Source organism: Xenopus laevis, chromosome 6L (genome assembly GCF_017654675.1).
Source record: "Xenopus laevis strain J_2021 chromosome 6L, Xenopus_laevis_v10.1, whole genome shotgun sequence".
Taxonomy (NCBI): Eukaryota; Metazoa; Chordata; class Amphibia; order Anura; family Pipidae; genus Xenopus; species Xenopus laevis.
Window position 1 is genome coordinate 113,058,592 of NC_054381.1, and position 17,235 is coordinate 113,075,826.

At 38.2% G+C, this 17,235-nt stretch overlaps 1 protein-coding gene across 27 annotated transcripts in view; it reads left to right on the top strand.

The window, feature by feature from the left end:
* epb41l3.L (erythrocyte membrane protein band 4.1-like 3 L homeolog) overlaps positions 1-17,235 on the top strand; it is a 189,040-nt gene that overhangs the window by 154,679 nt on the left and 17,126 nt on the right. For 5 of the 27 annotated variants that reach the window (XM_041565330.1, XM_018266358.2, XM_018266361.2 and 2 more), the window contains exons 12-20: positions 901-1,127; positions 4,216-4,779; positions 10,297-10,350; positions 13,230-13,265; positions 13,404-13,469; positions 13,919-14,107; positions 15,341-15,415; positions 15,780-15,881; positions 16,257-16,976. In XM_041565330.1, the coding sequence (XP_041421264.1) occupies positions 901-1,127; positions 4,216-4,779; positions 10,297-10,350; positions 13,230-13,265; positions 13,404-13,469; positions 13,919-14,107; positions 15,341-15,415; positions 15,780-15,881; positions 16,257-16,976 (2,033 nt within the window). 27 annotated transcript variants of the gene reach the window in all.

Below are 17,235 nucleotides of genomic sequence, written 5' to 3' on the forward strand. Positions count from 1 at the left end.
TCACATTTATAATCCCCAATGGTGGAAGTAATTATTTCTGGTTTATTGAAAAGCTCTGTGCCCTCTTCCGATACCTTCCTACTAAAAGTACACAAAAGTGAACATGAAAAAAAAAATAGATATTAATTGGAAAATGATTTTTTTTCTTATATATGTCGGGTTATTGTCGTTTATTTTCCTTTACGTAGACAGAAATGTATTTGTACATAGCCCCTTGAGTGCACAGAATGTTCCTTTCCCGTGTAATTGCTTTTCTACATTGTAAGTGGGAGCCGACCTGTCGTGGATCAGCACTGTGTGATATCAGCACCGTTTCTCTACGGCCACTTTGGTTACTGCTATTAAAGCATATGGTGAATTCAAAAGGACTAGTAGCAGCAAAATATAAAAATACAAATTTTACTGAATTATCTCAAGCTCATTATGGCCAGAGCTTCTTTCAACCCAAGGCCCCTATAACTATATATAAAAGTACTTGGGTAATAATACACAAAATCACCTGCTATCTGCAATGTATAAATGAAAGAACTGTACATGAAGATAACTAGATTCTTTATAAAAATGAAACCGTGTTTAAGATATTAAATGTACCAGCCGCATTACTGTAGCACAGCTCTCTTCTGACTATGCCAAGTGCCCCAAAAGTTATCTGCAATGATCCGGTTACATACTCATCTTTTCAAAGTGAAATAACTGTGAAATTGTCAACTGTGTACAAATTGTTCATGATGGACTACCCATATCTGCAGATCACTGCTATAGATTTTTCTAGCTTTTCAGCTTAATTTTCTTTTTTTTATATTGAAAAATGCATTTTTATTCTAGCCCCCTTTTGCAATTTCTTTTAATCAAACCATTCCATACTCAGTTTTTGTTTTCAAATATCATATTTGCTTTTAGCATCAGTGAATGAAAACCATGACTTGTACATGAAGGATTCTGTGTCTGCCACAGAGGTGGGTACCGGCCCCTACATCACAGCTAAAGGTATCTCTCAGACCAACTTGATAACTACAGTAACACCAGAGAAAAAGGCAGAGGAGGAGAAAGATGAGAAGGAGGAGGAGGAGAAGAAGAAGAAAGTAGAGATCATTACAACAGTTACTACAGTTCGACATGACACAAAGGTACAGATTACTTTCCTTTATCTTTAAGATACAGAGGTTCCATTCTATAAAATACTTTGTGTGTATAGGGCAGCAGTGAAAGACAGCCCTTTAGCTGCAACATGGTGGAGGGGGGCATATTCCAATGCAGAAGAAACAGCACAACAATATTAAATGTACTGCACAGTATCATTCATTTTGTATGTGCACTTCAGACAAAGGGCAATGAATCCATGACCTGTACAGTTTGTCAAAAGACAGAAATCAGTGGTTTTCAAACTGTTTAAGATAAAGATCCCTGTTTTTGCAAGGCCCCCATTTGATTTCAGAATAAAACAAAAGCGAAAATCTACATTAAGAAGAGGAAAATCAATACAGGAGAAGACTGAAGGGGCATAGGAAATAAGCATTACAGAAAAGAATGGGAATATTATATATCAGACTTGTCAAATATCTCACATTTAATGCAACACATACATTTTGACCTGCCCTCCCATTTCAATTTTTATTTTCCTTTTTTCCCACGTCTCTTCTCTGCCACTTCCACTTTGTCGTCTGCTCTCCACTCTTCTTTCTTCTTTGCCAACTTGCTGTGCCTAGTTTCTCTTTCTTTGGAGTGTTATCCCACAATGACTTTAATTGTGTCCTTTATCTGCTGGTCACCCCTTTGTCCCCAACCTATCTTATTGTTGTCCTATCCCACTATTTTCCCTGCTTTTTAGTCTCGCTTCCTCACAATTATACTCTTCTGTTCTCATCTATTTATTCCATTAGTTAAACTTTCCTCCACGGTGTCTGTTTTGTTCAGCCTCTCTCCTTTTTTTCCCTTCCCTCCATCCTGACAACAAGCAGCACTTTACCTCTGAAAACCTCAGACTGTACTGAAGCAATTCCCTCTCTTGAGCTTAGCAACACACTGATGCAGTTAATATGAATTTAGCCAATATGCCCTATGTCATGTGCCTGGGGCCATTGCTGCTTGCTATTTCTAAGAGTGCTTGCTTGGACCATTCCTTATTCAGCAGCAATGAAACTCACGGGACTCAAGAGTATTCAATTTAAAGGGCAAAAGTTCAATCTTCCCCAGAAATCCAATATTGTGCCCCACATTTCCCTGCAGCCGACAGTAAAGCTCTTTGAATCAGATTTAGTAGATATATATAACAAAAGTTATTGGGCATTATCAGCCACAATAATGTGAACACTAAATGGACTAAAATGGCCATCTGACTATGCAACACTTAATTTATAGACCACTTGTGCATTCTTCCTGCATTGGCTGACACCACCATGGACCAAATGAGGGAATGAGTAAAAAAAAAAAAAGTGAGAGCACACTTGCATTATCTTGAATGACATCCACCCTTAGCTGATGAAATACAAAAGCTCTTTACAAAACCAGTCTTTTTTGCTACCATATAAAGGCTCAGTGACACCACTAAATTAAAATGCCCTGAAATATTTGCTTAGTCTGTACTTTAAAAAAGAAAGTTTTTAGAAGTCCTAATATTTCATTTAAGAATAACTGTAGTTTTCCTCTGGAGGGTACTAAAAACACGTAATTTATATTTCTAAGCCTTAGTAGGCTGTGTGTTTGTTGTAAAATGGCTGATATCAGGAACTGCAATAAAACTACCACTGTTTAGACATACAGGATAGATTTAATTGCCATTCAACCGAATAATTGTCATTGTTTGGTCTTACTGGATCCTTTAGAAAATTTTGTTCACAATGTGCAACCCCTTATACTAAAATTAAATGAACTGCTCTCTATATTATCTCTTTTTATATCTGTGTACAATGTCAAATATAAAGAGAGCAACCCATTTTTAATTCAGAGTTTCATATTCCTGGTTTTCTCTTCACATTTGCATTAGATGCCAACCAGTAGTTGTGACCTAGTGTAATATTTGTTTTGTTTACAGCAGCTGCAGTGAACTTTGTACTGTAGCAAACTATAGTTCTCCTAATGATGCTGATCTTCTAGGACTTGGAAAATGTGTCTGATGGTTCAGTAGCTCTCCCACCATCCAATTGGAAATTATTTTAGTATAAATAGTGTAGCACATACCAGAATCTCTCTTAATCTGTAGTCTCTACAAAAGCAGTTGTTCCCAAGGCTCCATCGAAGACAGCTCACTGAGTTTTGTGCTTACAGCATATTGCCCGGATGGTGCTCTGTATTGAAAATAAATAATATGGCCCTATATATAGCTCAGTAATGGCTACAGAAGGAAACATTATCCACTACTGATTGCTTAGGGAATTGATTTGCATGGGCATGTGAGCGGAGGAATTGTATGTGTAATTATATTTAAGGAATACTGATTAACGGAATGGACAATATTATGGTAACAGACTAGTGGTTAATGCCGGATATACCAAATGAGTTCAGATGTACAAGGGTACTCATGTCCTCATTATTCCCCAGCAGTCCTCTTATTTAATTAAAAGCAAAGTGAATTAATGTGTTTATGAAATAGATTTGATTTTACAAAGTACTGCTGGGGATTGGGCAGTCGTATAGTCCAGCACAGTGGGTATCGATTAATCTAAATTTTTTATCTTTTTTTTTTTTTTTTTTGACGAATGCAAAGTTTTTAAAAATGAAACCTTGGTTCATAATATATATACATATACAATGGTTGCAAAAAGCAAAAATGGACTATGAGTTGGTAATTTTCTCAATACCTTGTGTCCTGCACCAAATCATAAAAGGTGTGTCACAGGCTATTGCTTGTGCCCAGAAAGCAGCAATGCATCAGTGACTGTTAGCCAACAGTCTGACGGAAGGGGCTATGATTTCTTTATATGTTAACCCAAATATGCTCATCTAAATTCTAAGCAGCTGTTAGTGTCCCAACACAATCAAATACATTTATTTCCTGATATGTATAATTTGCTAACTTTGCATGAACAAGTTATTGCTGTCTCTGCAATTTCATTGGTGCCCCTGCAATATTCAGCCCTTGCAAAATTCCTTTGCCGAGATAATAAGTTATCAAATTGTTATGCTTTTTAATTGACTGTGCAAAATCTAATTTAACTAATTGCAGTTTTCTTTTTGTCCTTCTGATCTTACACTTTGTTTGCTGTCCTCTGCTTCCAGCCATCTTGTGTTGATACTGACTCATTTCATTCCCCCACACACCCGCATTCAAGCCCATCAGCATCTTCAACTAGATTGCGTAGGAGATGTAAGGAGAAAGCTCAAAAAGCAGTAGGACGCCAGCTGAATAAAGATGTGAATGTAATGTCCAGTGAGCCCGAAAGGGACTTAGATCAGAAAGGAACATCATACCCTCATGAAGATGAGATTGCAAAAAGCTATAAGCAACAAGCTGGCCAAGGAGGGACGCTATTTTCCTTCTCCTTGCATCTTCCTGATTCATTCCCTTCTCTTCTTGATGACGATGGCTACCTTTCCTTCCCTGACATTTCCGAAACCAACTTTCTACCTGAAAGTTTACAGAATTACCTGCCCATTCAGTCACCATCTCTTGTTCCATGCTTTCTTTTCATCTTTTTTTTCCTACTTTCTGCTTCCTTCTCTGTGCCATACGCCCTCACGCTTTCTTTTCCGTTGGCAATGTGCCTCTGCTACCTGGAGCCCAAGGCGGTCTCCTTGAGTGCCGCACTTGACAATGACCTGAGTGACAGTTCAGATGATGAGGTGTGTACCTCGGCATAAGACACATTTTTTTTCCTTTTTATTTTCTTTTTTCTCGTTATTTTTTTTTTATTCTGTGTTTGGCGTTTTAGCCTTAAACTAAAATGCTACCATAGTGGTCCAACTTTCAGAGCCTCATTTATGTCTGCTTGCTAATATTTGGGAGTTTGTCCCAAAGGGTTAGGCACAACGATCTACAGAAATGATTTGCTTTAGAGGAGAATGATACCGTGAATATCAGATTTACCCAAAATTTAAGGAAAAGTTGCTCTTCAGGTAAAGATAAAGATAAGAGAGCAATTTCTCTTTCCTGCAAGCGGAGACTCTTTGCCTAACATAGTTGCACAGTAGGAGGCAGATGAGAAATTTGTTCTGCTAACAGGAATGATGATAGAAAATTGCCTCTCTTGGAAAGTTGAAATGCTGCCTAAATATAGAATATCTTGCTCGGAGGGGTACTTGCCTTATGTTACGTTTCCCTTGAAAATCCAAAAGTAGCGTAGTCTTTAAAAATCCTGATTTATTACCATTGAAGTTCAAAAAAATTACAGGTAAACTTGTTCTAAGAAACTTTTCAGTTTCTTTATCATTTCCTATTGCCTATTGCTAGACTGCAACATAAAATGCCATTTTGTTGTCAGGGTCTTCAGGCTTAATTATCCAAATGCTAATTTGGCATTTGCTTTAGATTGAGGTAGAACATCATATTTTTCAGGAGGATGAATTATGATTTTCATCAGAACAACAGCTTGTTTGTAGTAAATACTTTATGACAGTTATGTTAGGAGTAAGGGCTGCAAAGTTTATTGATTATTGGGAATTCCAGTGGCTTTAAATAATTTTTTTACAGTACTTACTGTATATTCAGGGGCCATTCTCTTGGGTCTACAGATGAAGGCATCAAACCCGATAGTCCCCTGTATACTTCTTTTTCTACTTGTGGGTTATAAAGCCGTTAAGGAAAACTGGAAATTTTATGAAGTGTTACTTGTTTCTGAAGCAAGATTTTTTTTTAAAAAAAAAATGTGCTTTTGTTTTTTATGTGGTGAGAGGCAAGAAGAATAGCCTGTCGATGATCAGTTCACATTTGCTTACTGGGCGTACATCATGTTCTCTACAAGCCTAGCAGAACAAGTATCAATCAGTTTAATAAGGGTGTCTTTTAGATGGCGGTACAGTATATGTCTTCCCCCATGCAGGTCTACTGCAGACATTCTTCATTACTTTCCAGTGTTTCTGAGGTAGAGGAAACAGACAAAGATTCAATTAGCTCAGAAGTAGTTTAGGATGGCAGGCACACATTCAATTTAAACTGCATTTTTATTTATACCTACAAATAGCTGCTTTGTAGTGTTGTTTCCGTATGTGAGCCCCACATATTAAAAAACATATACTAATGGGAAATTTTTATGCATTTATGTCAATTTGGATAAATTTATTTGTTCCCTATTAGAGCTCACCACTAGGTTTCGTCAAAAATTTGCCGCCGGCGAAATGTCGCAGACGCCCATTAAATTCTATGGGCGTCAAAAAAATCTTTTTTTTTAAACATATTTAATGCCAAACTGAGCCTCCTGTAGGTTGACAGTCCACATTGGGGCTACAAAATAGACAATCGCATCACTTATTTGGCACCCCAAAGAGCATTTTTCATGTTAGCGGTGCTCCCCCAACTCCTTTTATATAGTTGCTCATGGGTTCAAAAGGTTGGGGACCTCTGCCATAGTGAATAAAACAACAAAAAAACTGTATGTTCAATACAAGTCCTATTCATTGCATCGAAAAGGTTGATAAACACTAATTGGCATTTGTTACTTTAAAAACAAAAGTTGCAATGACAAAGTTTGCTGAACAAAATAAATCAATGAAAAAAAATCTGATCAAACCAGTTTAAAAGTGGGAATAATGGGCACAGCCTACGGCCCCAAAACACAGGTTTGACATGGCAGTGGTACTTACCTGTGATAGGGAAAATGTATAGCAACAGTGAACAGCACCGTAACTAGAGGGGGGCTGGCCCTCGTGCGTGACGCGCAGCCGGGCCCTCGCCCCCCCCTCCGTACGGGCGGCATTTCAGTGGCGTGCGGGCTGCCAGGGGGCCCTGAGGGGGTGCGGGCCCTAGCCTGCTCGCACCCCCTGCTCCCCCGGTAGTTCCGCCACTGTCAGTGAAGCACCTCTTCTTTCCTGTCACATCTGAACCGCGGTCGGGCAGAAGACAAACCCTGATATTTTGTCCTTAATAGCATTCTTTCCATAGTACAAATTGCCAAATAGCTTATAATGGAGGTTTTCAGATATCTTGTGCCTAATCCTTTCTAGTCATTGTGTTTCACATGATGCATGTGCATTACTGTCTGAGCGTCTGACACGTCTGCATTACTTTGCCTAAACAGAGCTGGGAACAGGCAGAAATCTTAAATGCTAAAATAAGATTAGAACAAAAATGTTATATAATAACCACGTGTATAAACACTATCCACCCCGCTAAAATATGCAGATGAAGTTCTGCTCAGAGTAAGTGGGCATTAAAAGACTAATAGGGGAATGAAATAAAAGTTGGTAACGGAAAAACTATTCGCAATACGAATTTAATATAGCTTTCGCAAACCCGGAAACTGTTTAGCGACCATTTCTGATAGTGGAAGACCGTTTGCGAATTTTAGAGTTTGCGCCAATGCGCAGTAAATGTAATAAAACATTTTCTAACTGAAAAAGGCATTATGTTTGCTCCAAGAGATTACGACACCTTCAAGCACTTCTTAAGAGTGCGCAATTAAAATGTGCAATGCAATAACAGTTTAAGGAACAGTATTACATTGCGAGATGTGGATTTTTATTAGGGATGCACCGAATCCACTTTTTTGGATTCGGCCGAACCCCCGAATCCTTCGTGAAAGATTCGGCCGAATACCGAACCGAACCCTAATTTGCATATGCAAATTAGGGGTGGGAAGGGGAAAACATTTTTTACTTCCTTGTTTTCTGACAAAAAGTCATGCAATTTCCTTCCCGCCCCTAATTTGCATATGCAAATTAGGATTTGGATTCGGTTCGGCTGGGCAGAAGGATTCGGCCGAATCCGAATCCTGCTGAAAAAGGCCGAATCCTGGCCGAATCCCGAACCGAATCCTGGATTCGGTGCATCCCTAATTTTTATTCTTATTGGTGCAAATTTATTTTCTCTTTGCAACTTTAATTAAATTTCCCCCATTCATTCAATTACCGTGACAGGGCTAAATAATGTCAGTATAGTTAAAATTGGCTAAAAATACATTTTCAGAAGGTCTCAGGATAGTGCTTTGTGCAAATAAATGTACTTTTTTATGAGGTCTTACATTTAATTTGACCACTAATTTTAGCTTTTAGCTGTTGCTCATTGAGACTGTTACCTAGTATCAAGTGCTAGCTATTGGTACAGGTATGGGACCTGTTATCCAGAATGCTCAGGACCGGGGGTTTTCCAGATAAGGGGCCTTACCTTAATTTGCATCCCCGTGCCTTAAGTGTACGAAAAAAACATTTAAACTTTGTTTTGCCTCCAATAAGAATTAATGAAATCTTAGCTGGGATGAATTACAGGTACTGTTTTATTATAACAGATTTTATTTGATTAAAATGGAGTCTATGTGAGATGGCCTTTCCATAATTCAGAGCTTTCTGCATAATGGGTTTCTGGATAAGGGATCCCATGCCTGTATATAGTAATTGTGGGTTTGGTGCATAAGATCACACAAAATATCCCAGATCACAACTTACATTCAGGACATTATTGGATTTGGATTTAAACTCCTCAGGGCCACAATTCAGTTATAAAAACATTATAATAAACCGAACTTTGCCTTGCGTTGCAATTGCTTAAAAGGGATGTAAACCCAAAAATAACATGTTGCATAATGAAAGAAATTGTAGTTCTTAGCAACTTTCCAATATACATTAATTACAAAATCTGCATATCAGGTCCCATACCTGTACTTGATACCACTACAGGTATAGGATCTGTTAAACGGAAACCCATTATTCAGGAAGCTCCAAATTATGGAAAGCCCCTCTCCCATAGATTCCATTTTATTCAAATAATCAATTTTTTCCCTTTTTCTCTGTAATAAAGTACCTTGTACTTGATCAAATCTAAGATATAATTAATCCTATTCGGAAGAACCAGCCTATTAGGCTTTACATGATTTTCTAGTAGACTTAAAGGAGAACTAAACCCGCAAACTAATGAAAACCCCTACCCTCCATAGTCCCCCCGCACATACCTGTAAATGCCCCTAAGTTTTAACTACCCCTCGATGCAGAGTCAGTGCAGCAGAGCTCACGGACGCCATCTTCACCACTTCAGGAGTCTTCAGTAAGTAAGCAGCACAATTTTTCGGTCCCAAACAACTGCACATTCGCTGACAACCACGGAAATTGCCGAAGGGACTTGAATATTCCTGACGCGTTGAAGATGTTGCCCGTGAACCCTGCTGCGCTGACTCTGCATAGAGGGGTAATAAAAGACTTAGGGGCATTTACAGGTATTAACTCCTGTGCGAGGGGAACAGGGAGGGGGAACTATGGACGGTAGGGGTTAGGGGTTTTCATTAGTTTGGGGGCTTAGTTCTCCTTTAAGGCATTAAGAGCCAAATTACGGAAAGATACGTTATCTGGAAACCCTCAGGTCCAGAGCATTCTGGATAACAGGTCCCATGCCTGTACTATTACTACTACTACTAATAATAATAATAATACATTTGCAGGGGAATTCATATTATTTTGTATTCCCCTATTGGATTTTTGTCAGTTATATATTATACATTATTATTAATATATAGATGAATTTGTAGCAGTTCTTAAGTATTATGGAGATGTGCTACATAATGATTTTGATATACAGTCCTTCTGTTTCTAAATCTCTCGAATTCCAGCACATTGCCTCAGTTTGTGTTTGGTGCCGGAAAGGAACTGACAAGAAAGTTCTCAAACCCAATGTGCCCTGAACTAGATTCCTCGGATGTAAACTTGCCCTTGCGTGTATATAAAAGCCAATCCATTTTACTATCAATTGTAATGCAGACAAATCGGGCCAATATAGAGAAAGCAAATTACAAATGAGGAGCTGAAAGTTAGGGGGCTGTTATAGTAGTCGTTTTATCAGATAATATTTAACGAAAATACAATTTTGAAATTCTAGAATAACCTCATGAAATCGAATGAAGAATATGTGAGGAGAAAGCTTGTAGAAACAGTGAACAGAGGGAGAATAAAATATGAATTGAGGGTTTTTTGTTTATTTTGCTTATCACTTTCCATTTTAATGATGTAACAGCATCAATGTCTCAGAAAGAATGTGTATGCCTTGAGCATCCCTCAGAATCTGGTCTGTTTTGTTTGCTTTATCCTTTTATTTTGCTCTTCACTAATAGAATCGTCATAGGATTGTGATAGGGCAATAATGCTGTCGGATTTTCTGACAACTTGGGTTTATTCTTTGTCCCCGCTTGCTTTTCGGAACCTGTACCTTGTTAAACAAAATAGACTGACAGTGAACAGACGGATACTGCTGCTGATGGTGAAACCACTGCCACCGAGGTGCGTAGAATTAAAGCCTTTAAAAAAAGTAGTGTTTCACCATGTCCGTATAATGTCTGCTGTCAATCTGTTACTAGTTTCTGTTCATCATGTGTATGTGTTGGTGTGTTCCAAGTGCTGCAGTTTGATACACCCTCTTACTGATATTCAAGGGTTTGTTTTAGGTCTAGAAATAATACAATTTCTCTCTGGAGCTAAGAGTTTTAGTTTGGCTGGATTAAACCCATTTTTGTTCATTCTTGTCTTTGCTTTGTTTGTGGTGCAGAAGTTAATGCAGTCCAGACCCCATCCTCAATTCACCCAGCTTGAAGAACTAATTAAACTGCAGATGGTACTTTAGTATATTCTGCATATAGTAAAATAAAGGTTTGTACAACTTCAGAGAGCCAGCTTATTCTATTCTCCTGTAGATAGGCTAAGCCTTTGCGTGTTCTTTAGTTTCCGTACCTGGCCCTCTTTGCTTGATGGTAGCTCTCTATGCTGGCTATGAATAGTTACAAATGAAGCATTGCACACTCTGGCTCAAATAAAGAGTAGTTATTACATAAAAAAGGAGTTAAGCTGGCCATAGATGTAAAGTTTTTTTAAAGGATCTTTTTGGTATTGATAGACCAAGTTTATCTTGAAATGTACGATTTGTCCATCAACTAAAATGACCATTTCAAGCGATGTTGTCTAGTTGAAGCCAGGAAAACTGAGGGTAGCTGCCTGCTTGGCCCTGCAAACAATTGGACAATAGATTTAACTGTGACCGATGAAAATTTGCTAACCTAGCCAATCAATTTTCTGACCGATGTCGGGCGTAAAAATCGTTAGATGCACGATCATTCGATTCCCACTAACATCACGATAATTTGACGGATTGATTGGATTGCACTAAAATCAGTAGTTCATCAAAGAGAAATCTTTGCGTCTATAAGGACCTTTACAAACAAGATACCAAAGTAGATATAATCATTAGCCCAACACGTTTCGACCAGAGTAGTCTTCCTCAGGGGAAAAACAAAATAAAAAATGAAAAGAAAAAGGCAGGTAGTTACTGTATGTAAGGTCTCACTGCTATGGAGTGGTACAGTACTGCCTTATTCAACTGTGCACATCTCCAGTGTCATCAGGCTAAACCAGGCATGTCCAAACTGCGGCCTGGGGGCCAAATGCGGCCCTTCTTCAAATTTACACCGGCCCTCAGCCTCCATAATAATAATGCGGCCCCCCAGCACAGTGCGATCAGGAAACGCCTAGCCGTAATGATCTGCCACTTGGTCTATACTGCTGCCTGTGTGCTGAAGGTGTAAGCAATAGACACATACTGGCACGTAGTGATGCTCTCGCATACTTCTTTAGGGCTGAAGGTGCAATAGACGTACTGACGTGCCGGTGCAATAAACTAAAGACCTATGTGAGAGCGGTGCATCACTACGTGCCAGTACGTGTCTATTGCTAACACCTTCAGCACACAGGCAGCAGTACAGACCAAGTGGCAGATCATTTCACTAATGTGCCCAAATATTACTGCTACAGCTACGTGATTCCTTGTTTAAATGAGTTAAATGATGTTAATGGTTCAAAGAATGTCAGGCTAAATGGTCGGCCCCCAAACATTTTCACCTCACCAAATCTGGCCCTCGTTGCAAAAAGTTTGGACACTCCTGGGCTAAACCCTTTGGTTGTTACTTCATGTCCTCTTCTGGCATCTTCATATGGAGTGTAAAATTATACGAGGACTATGGGGTTGATGAGGAAAGTTGTAGCCAGCCAGTTTGAGTTTCTTAAACTTGAAGCTTAGCCAGTAACACCCTGACAAGCAGAATAAAGCCAAATTGAAATCATTATACATTCATCTGTTACTATATCCAATAGACACATATAAGGGCTCCATTCTATTCCTGTTGCCATTTATAGGAGTTTCATAGCTGACAGTAGCAGGCTTTATTTCTAGCCTTTTAATCCATAAAACACCTATGTGTTATCATTAGTATTTCTCATATATCTCCATATCTTGACAGCACAGCATGAATTCTAATTTGCAGCGTTATCCTTATTTTAGAATTTCTATTTGCAGAGAATTTCTTATGAAAGCTGTGTCGGTAAATAATCCATCATAATGAAGCCCTGATTATGTGTGCCACTAGATTATATGTGTAGTATTAAGAACAGAATTTGTTTTTACTTGTTCTTAATAATAGGAAGCACTGTAGGGGCTTCAGTCTAAGTAGACCATTAGCTGTTAAAAAGTACATATCCCAGTATCCCAAGAAAGCTTTCAACTTATGAGGAAAGCTCAATAAAGTGTGGATGCCTCCACTGCGTATTCCTGTATCAAAGATGTTTTAAAATAAAGTATTTTGTAAAGCACAGGCCCCTGCAGAAGACCCCCCATCATACTATTGCCAACACCACTGACAAGAAGAGACATGGCCTGTCATGTTAACTGCCACTGTGAAGCTCTGCCCTTTCTGTCCAAGATTGGAAGCAGAGATTGTGAGTTGCAGAGGGGTCTCAGCAGGGGCCCTATGCTTTATTCTCCTGTTTTTATTTAGATTAATACCAGATTACTATACCTATTTTGCAATCATTTAGAGGATTTATTTCTGTAAGGCTCATTGCCAAGCAACCATATTACTCAATCTGTAAGACATGTAGCCTCAATACATTGGTACATTCCAGTGTTCTTTATTTCTTGTATAGTTATTAATGACCTTACTACTTCTGCATTGTGCGTCTGCTTTGATGAGTATGTGAATGGGATACTTTGCATAAACATTACTGAAACAAGCAAAGCTTGAATCCCTCTTATCAAGCTTCTGAGAATCCCTGTACGTAATTCAGAACATTGATTGAAATAAAACATTTTCATTATGTCTTTATTATGCTGCCAGTCGGATCAAGAGGAAGATACGTATGCAAAAACCCAGGTAGAGTGTGTGTTAATGTCCAAGCACCTTTTCAGGGATATATTTGTCGTCTTTACTGTACCGGTTCATGCAGTAAATCATCATCGTTCTCATTCTCTGTGTGTGTCTTTTAATATTCCTTTTTTCCACTTTTTACAGAATAGTCTCATTAAGCGAATAAAGGGTGAAAATGTATATGTCAAACATAGTAATCTTATGTTAGAGGTTGGTATTGGTCCCACTGCATGCCCTTGTGTGTTGGGTTTTAGCATGGACTGAGTATCCCTACTTCCCAGTTAATCGAGTGGACTATTTTTTCTTTCAGTCTTCGTTATTCTCTTTCTTGTAGAAAAGTGGTTTCCTACGTGTATTTTCATTTTAAATTTTAGTTTCATGGTTTTATCCTCGGACTTAACACTTTTTAACTTCACAACCTCACATATCATGATGTAATGTAGTTTTTTGTGCAGTTTCACTTTTCACGGATTTATTTTATGTAATACAGTAAAATGTCAGCTTTATGCTACTGCTTTTACATGAATTGATACTAACTTCTGGAATTTCTTCTCCTTCCTGGATGGCAAGCAGATAAATCTCTTGCTTGCTCTTCTTTCAGTGAAGGAGTTGGGCATATTGATGGACTGTACTGCAATAACTGTTTGTTTTTTATACAGGAATTTGACCGAAATCAAGAAGAACTGATGAAACACCAGACTAATATTAGTGAGCTGAAAAGGACTTTCTTGGAAACCTCAACAGATACAACTGGAGGTGAATGGGAAAAACGTCTCTCTACATCTCCCGTACGGCTTGTCACGAGACACGAAGAGGCCCCTATGATTGAACCACTAGTGCCTGAGGAGGTAAGTTGTAGGGTGGGTGGCCTTTATCCGTATATCAGAACTAATATAAAACATTCTTACTCCTTACTGGTAAGTATTTAATAAATTTTTAACCAATAGATTCAAAATAATAGACCAACTTGAATAAACTTTTCTGTGATCTTACACACAGGGGCCTATTTAATATGCTGAGCAAAATAAATTTGCAGAAAAACTGTAAAAAGCTGTGTAAAATAAATTGCAAATCAATTAAGGTTTTATTTTACGCTATGTGAATGCCAGATTTTCAGCGTTATATCATACTGCTTCAGACCTTTGTATGTAAGTTTCAGAGGAAGTTGCTCAAAGAAAAAAACAATGCCATTTTTTTCACAGCGATGCCTGGTGAATTATTCTGCCATTTTTTAGACATAAATCTGCCCAATAGTGTTAAGAAGCTCCTCACTGCAAACATCTATTACAGGGGACAACATAGAAGATTAATACCATTTTATGGTATGGGTAACCCATATGTTTCATTCAAAAATCATATCTCTTTTCAATATGCCTTTTGTTAAAATGAGCAGCACCATCTAGAAACAAAGATAGATACAAAAATGTCCTAGATTAGAAAGATTCGCCCTCGGTTTTTTTATAGAAAGTCAAATGTGTGAGATGTAAAACTGTATGCACCCGATGAAGTATAAAAAGGAGCTAATCAATAAAGCTCGGACTGCTTTACTTTTTTTTTTTTTTTTATCAGCTCTGTGCCCAATGTTGCCAATTGTCAACCAAACTACATGGCCAAAAGCATGCACAATTTCAAATGGACATGTTGGTATATTTCTTTATCCAATGAATTTTATGAATGTCTGTATCATTGATCCTATGGATAATGGACTGCCCATATGATCTGATTGGGATGGCTGCCTTACAATCAGATCAGGACTGTAAATTGATTTGTAATCTACCCATTCAGCTTGTGGGGTCTACCTGTGCATGTACCCTGCTTTGGGACCCTTTTACATATGGTGTTTGTGCATTAGCTGAAATGCATGGATCTAGTCTTACCTTCTTCATATTTCTAAACTGCATCCATTAAACCACAGCACTTACAAAGCTTATAATTAGTTAAAAACGTAAAAACAAAATAGTTATTGAAGCCTAGTTTGCTAATGAATAATTATTGTAAGATAATAAAATTACAGTCCAGCTCTGGCTGATTAATAAGTAGTGAGATAATGCATCTTAAGCAGTTCTTTCTGTCTTGTGCAGACCAAAGAAGAGAGAGAAAAAAGAGAAATTCAAATGGCATTAGAAAGGACAAGCTACTCCATGTTAGAATCACAGGTACTGGAAATGTCTCCCATTTTGTCCAGAATATAAGCAACATATACGTATTTTCTGTAATGTTTTATGATGGATTGGAAGACCACCTTCCTAAAGTAAATTGCCCTTATGTTCATTCAGAGAAGGTAATAGTAAAAACTTATGGTTATGAGAGGTGAGTTTGTTCTAAGTTCGCTGCCTAAAGGAATTAAATGGCACATAGTGCAGGCAAATAATTTAGTTGTTATAGCCTTTCGACCCAATTCATTAAGTTGAATTGTTCAGTTCATTTTTAAATTCTGACATGTCTTTACCAATCTCCAAGCTCAATAGCTGATGCATCTCTGACTGCATTCTGGTTTTTTAATGGTGTTTCTTTCATTAGCCAGGGGACATAGTGAAGAAACTGCGGGAGGCAAGAGCCACCAGCCCTGTGGCTACTTCTCATCAAATCATTATGCAGAAAACTATTCCGTCATCCCCAGAGGTTACTCTTTATTCATTTAATCTAGATAAAATCCTCCACCATGAATAAATGTAAAACCGATCTTCCATTTACTTAGTGAATTCTCAACAGCTTAATATATATTTACAATGTACTCATTCTAAGTCTGGACTTGCATGGATAATCTAAACTTTGGCTTAGTCCTGACCTAATTTTATATATCTTCATATGGAATGTTAAGCAGGCATGGCAGACACATTGCAGTGTAGATGTGGGTACTGGGCAATATAGTTCACAGTAACTGGGTGGTCTTCATCACTGATGCACAGCAGAACTTTTAAATGAGGGATGTTCTTTTAGTAACACACAACTTACGTATCCGGGTATTCTAATTTAGCTTTTATATCTCACATATAGGGCACAGAGGATTGGGTTATTGTAGACAAATTGCCTACTAAGGTAGTTGATGGTGAATCAAAAACCATTGTGACTTACAAAGTGAAAACTGTGAGCGGTGAAATGCCAGCTGGAACATTTAAAACCAGCCCATTGGGAGGTCAGAGCTTGGATGCACTGAAAATGGAACTTAGGTCCAGAGAAGAGGATAGCAAACAGAAAATGTATACATTAGGAAGATCTTACGATGCCGTGTCTGGTAAAGTCGTAACAATGACAAGTAAAGCAAGAGAAGGGGAAAAAGAAAAAACACAGCAATCTACTTTTGAAATAGTTCAAAAGCTGGAAAAGGATATAGCTGAAACTATGAAAATTGCTCCTGGTACAGGAGAGTATGAAATTCTGGAGCCGATTGGTGATGACAAGGGAAGAAAAGTTCAAGAAGGACCTCCTGTGAAGAGAAGAACATCTGAAACATTGACCCCAATCAAAGAGTCAGACTCCCAGCTGGCTAGTCCAATAGAAGAAACTCTGAAAAAAGTGCACGATAGAGATGTGGAGAAGAAATTGATTGAAAGTGTGACTTTTGGGAAGGCTGATCAGTTTCAAGATTATGAAATTATTAAAGCTGATGTCCCAGCTTGGAAAGATAAGAAGCTGTCCGAGTGGCGATACACAAGAGATCAGCCATTTACCATTGCAACTGCTCATTATGTTACTGAGACATCTGCATCCAAAGTGGTAGTAACATGCACCAATGACTATATGCCCCATTTTGAAGAGTAAACGCATGAAAACCAGACATATCCCAGCTTCACAATACCCTTTTGCTCACTTGCTGCTTGGCATTCCTTTAGCAGCTAACTTATATTTATGATTTTTCATTTTTTTTTATTAGCATTGCAACCATAGTGAGCAATGTGAGGCTTGAATCCCTAAACAGAACACAAGTCACTGAAATGCATATGTTTACTTATGGTAATGGCTTGCAGTCTCAACA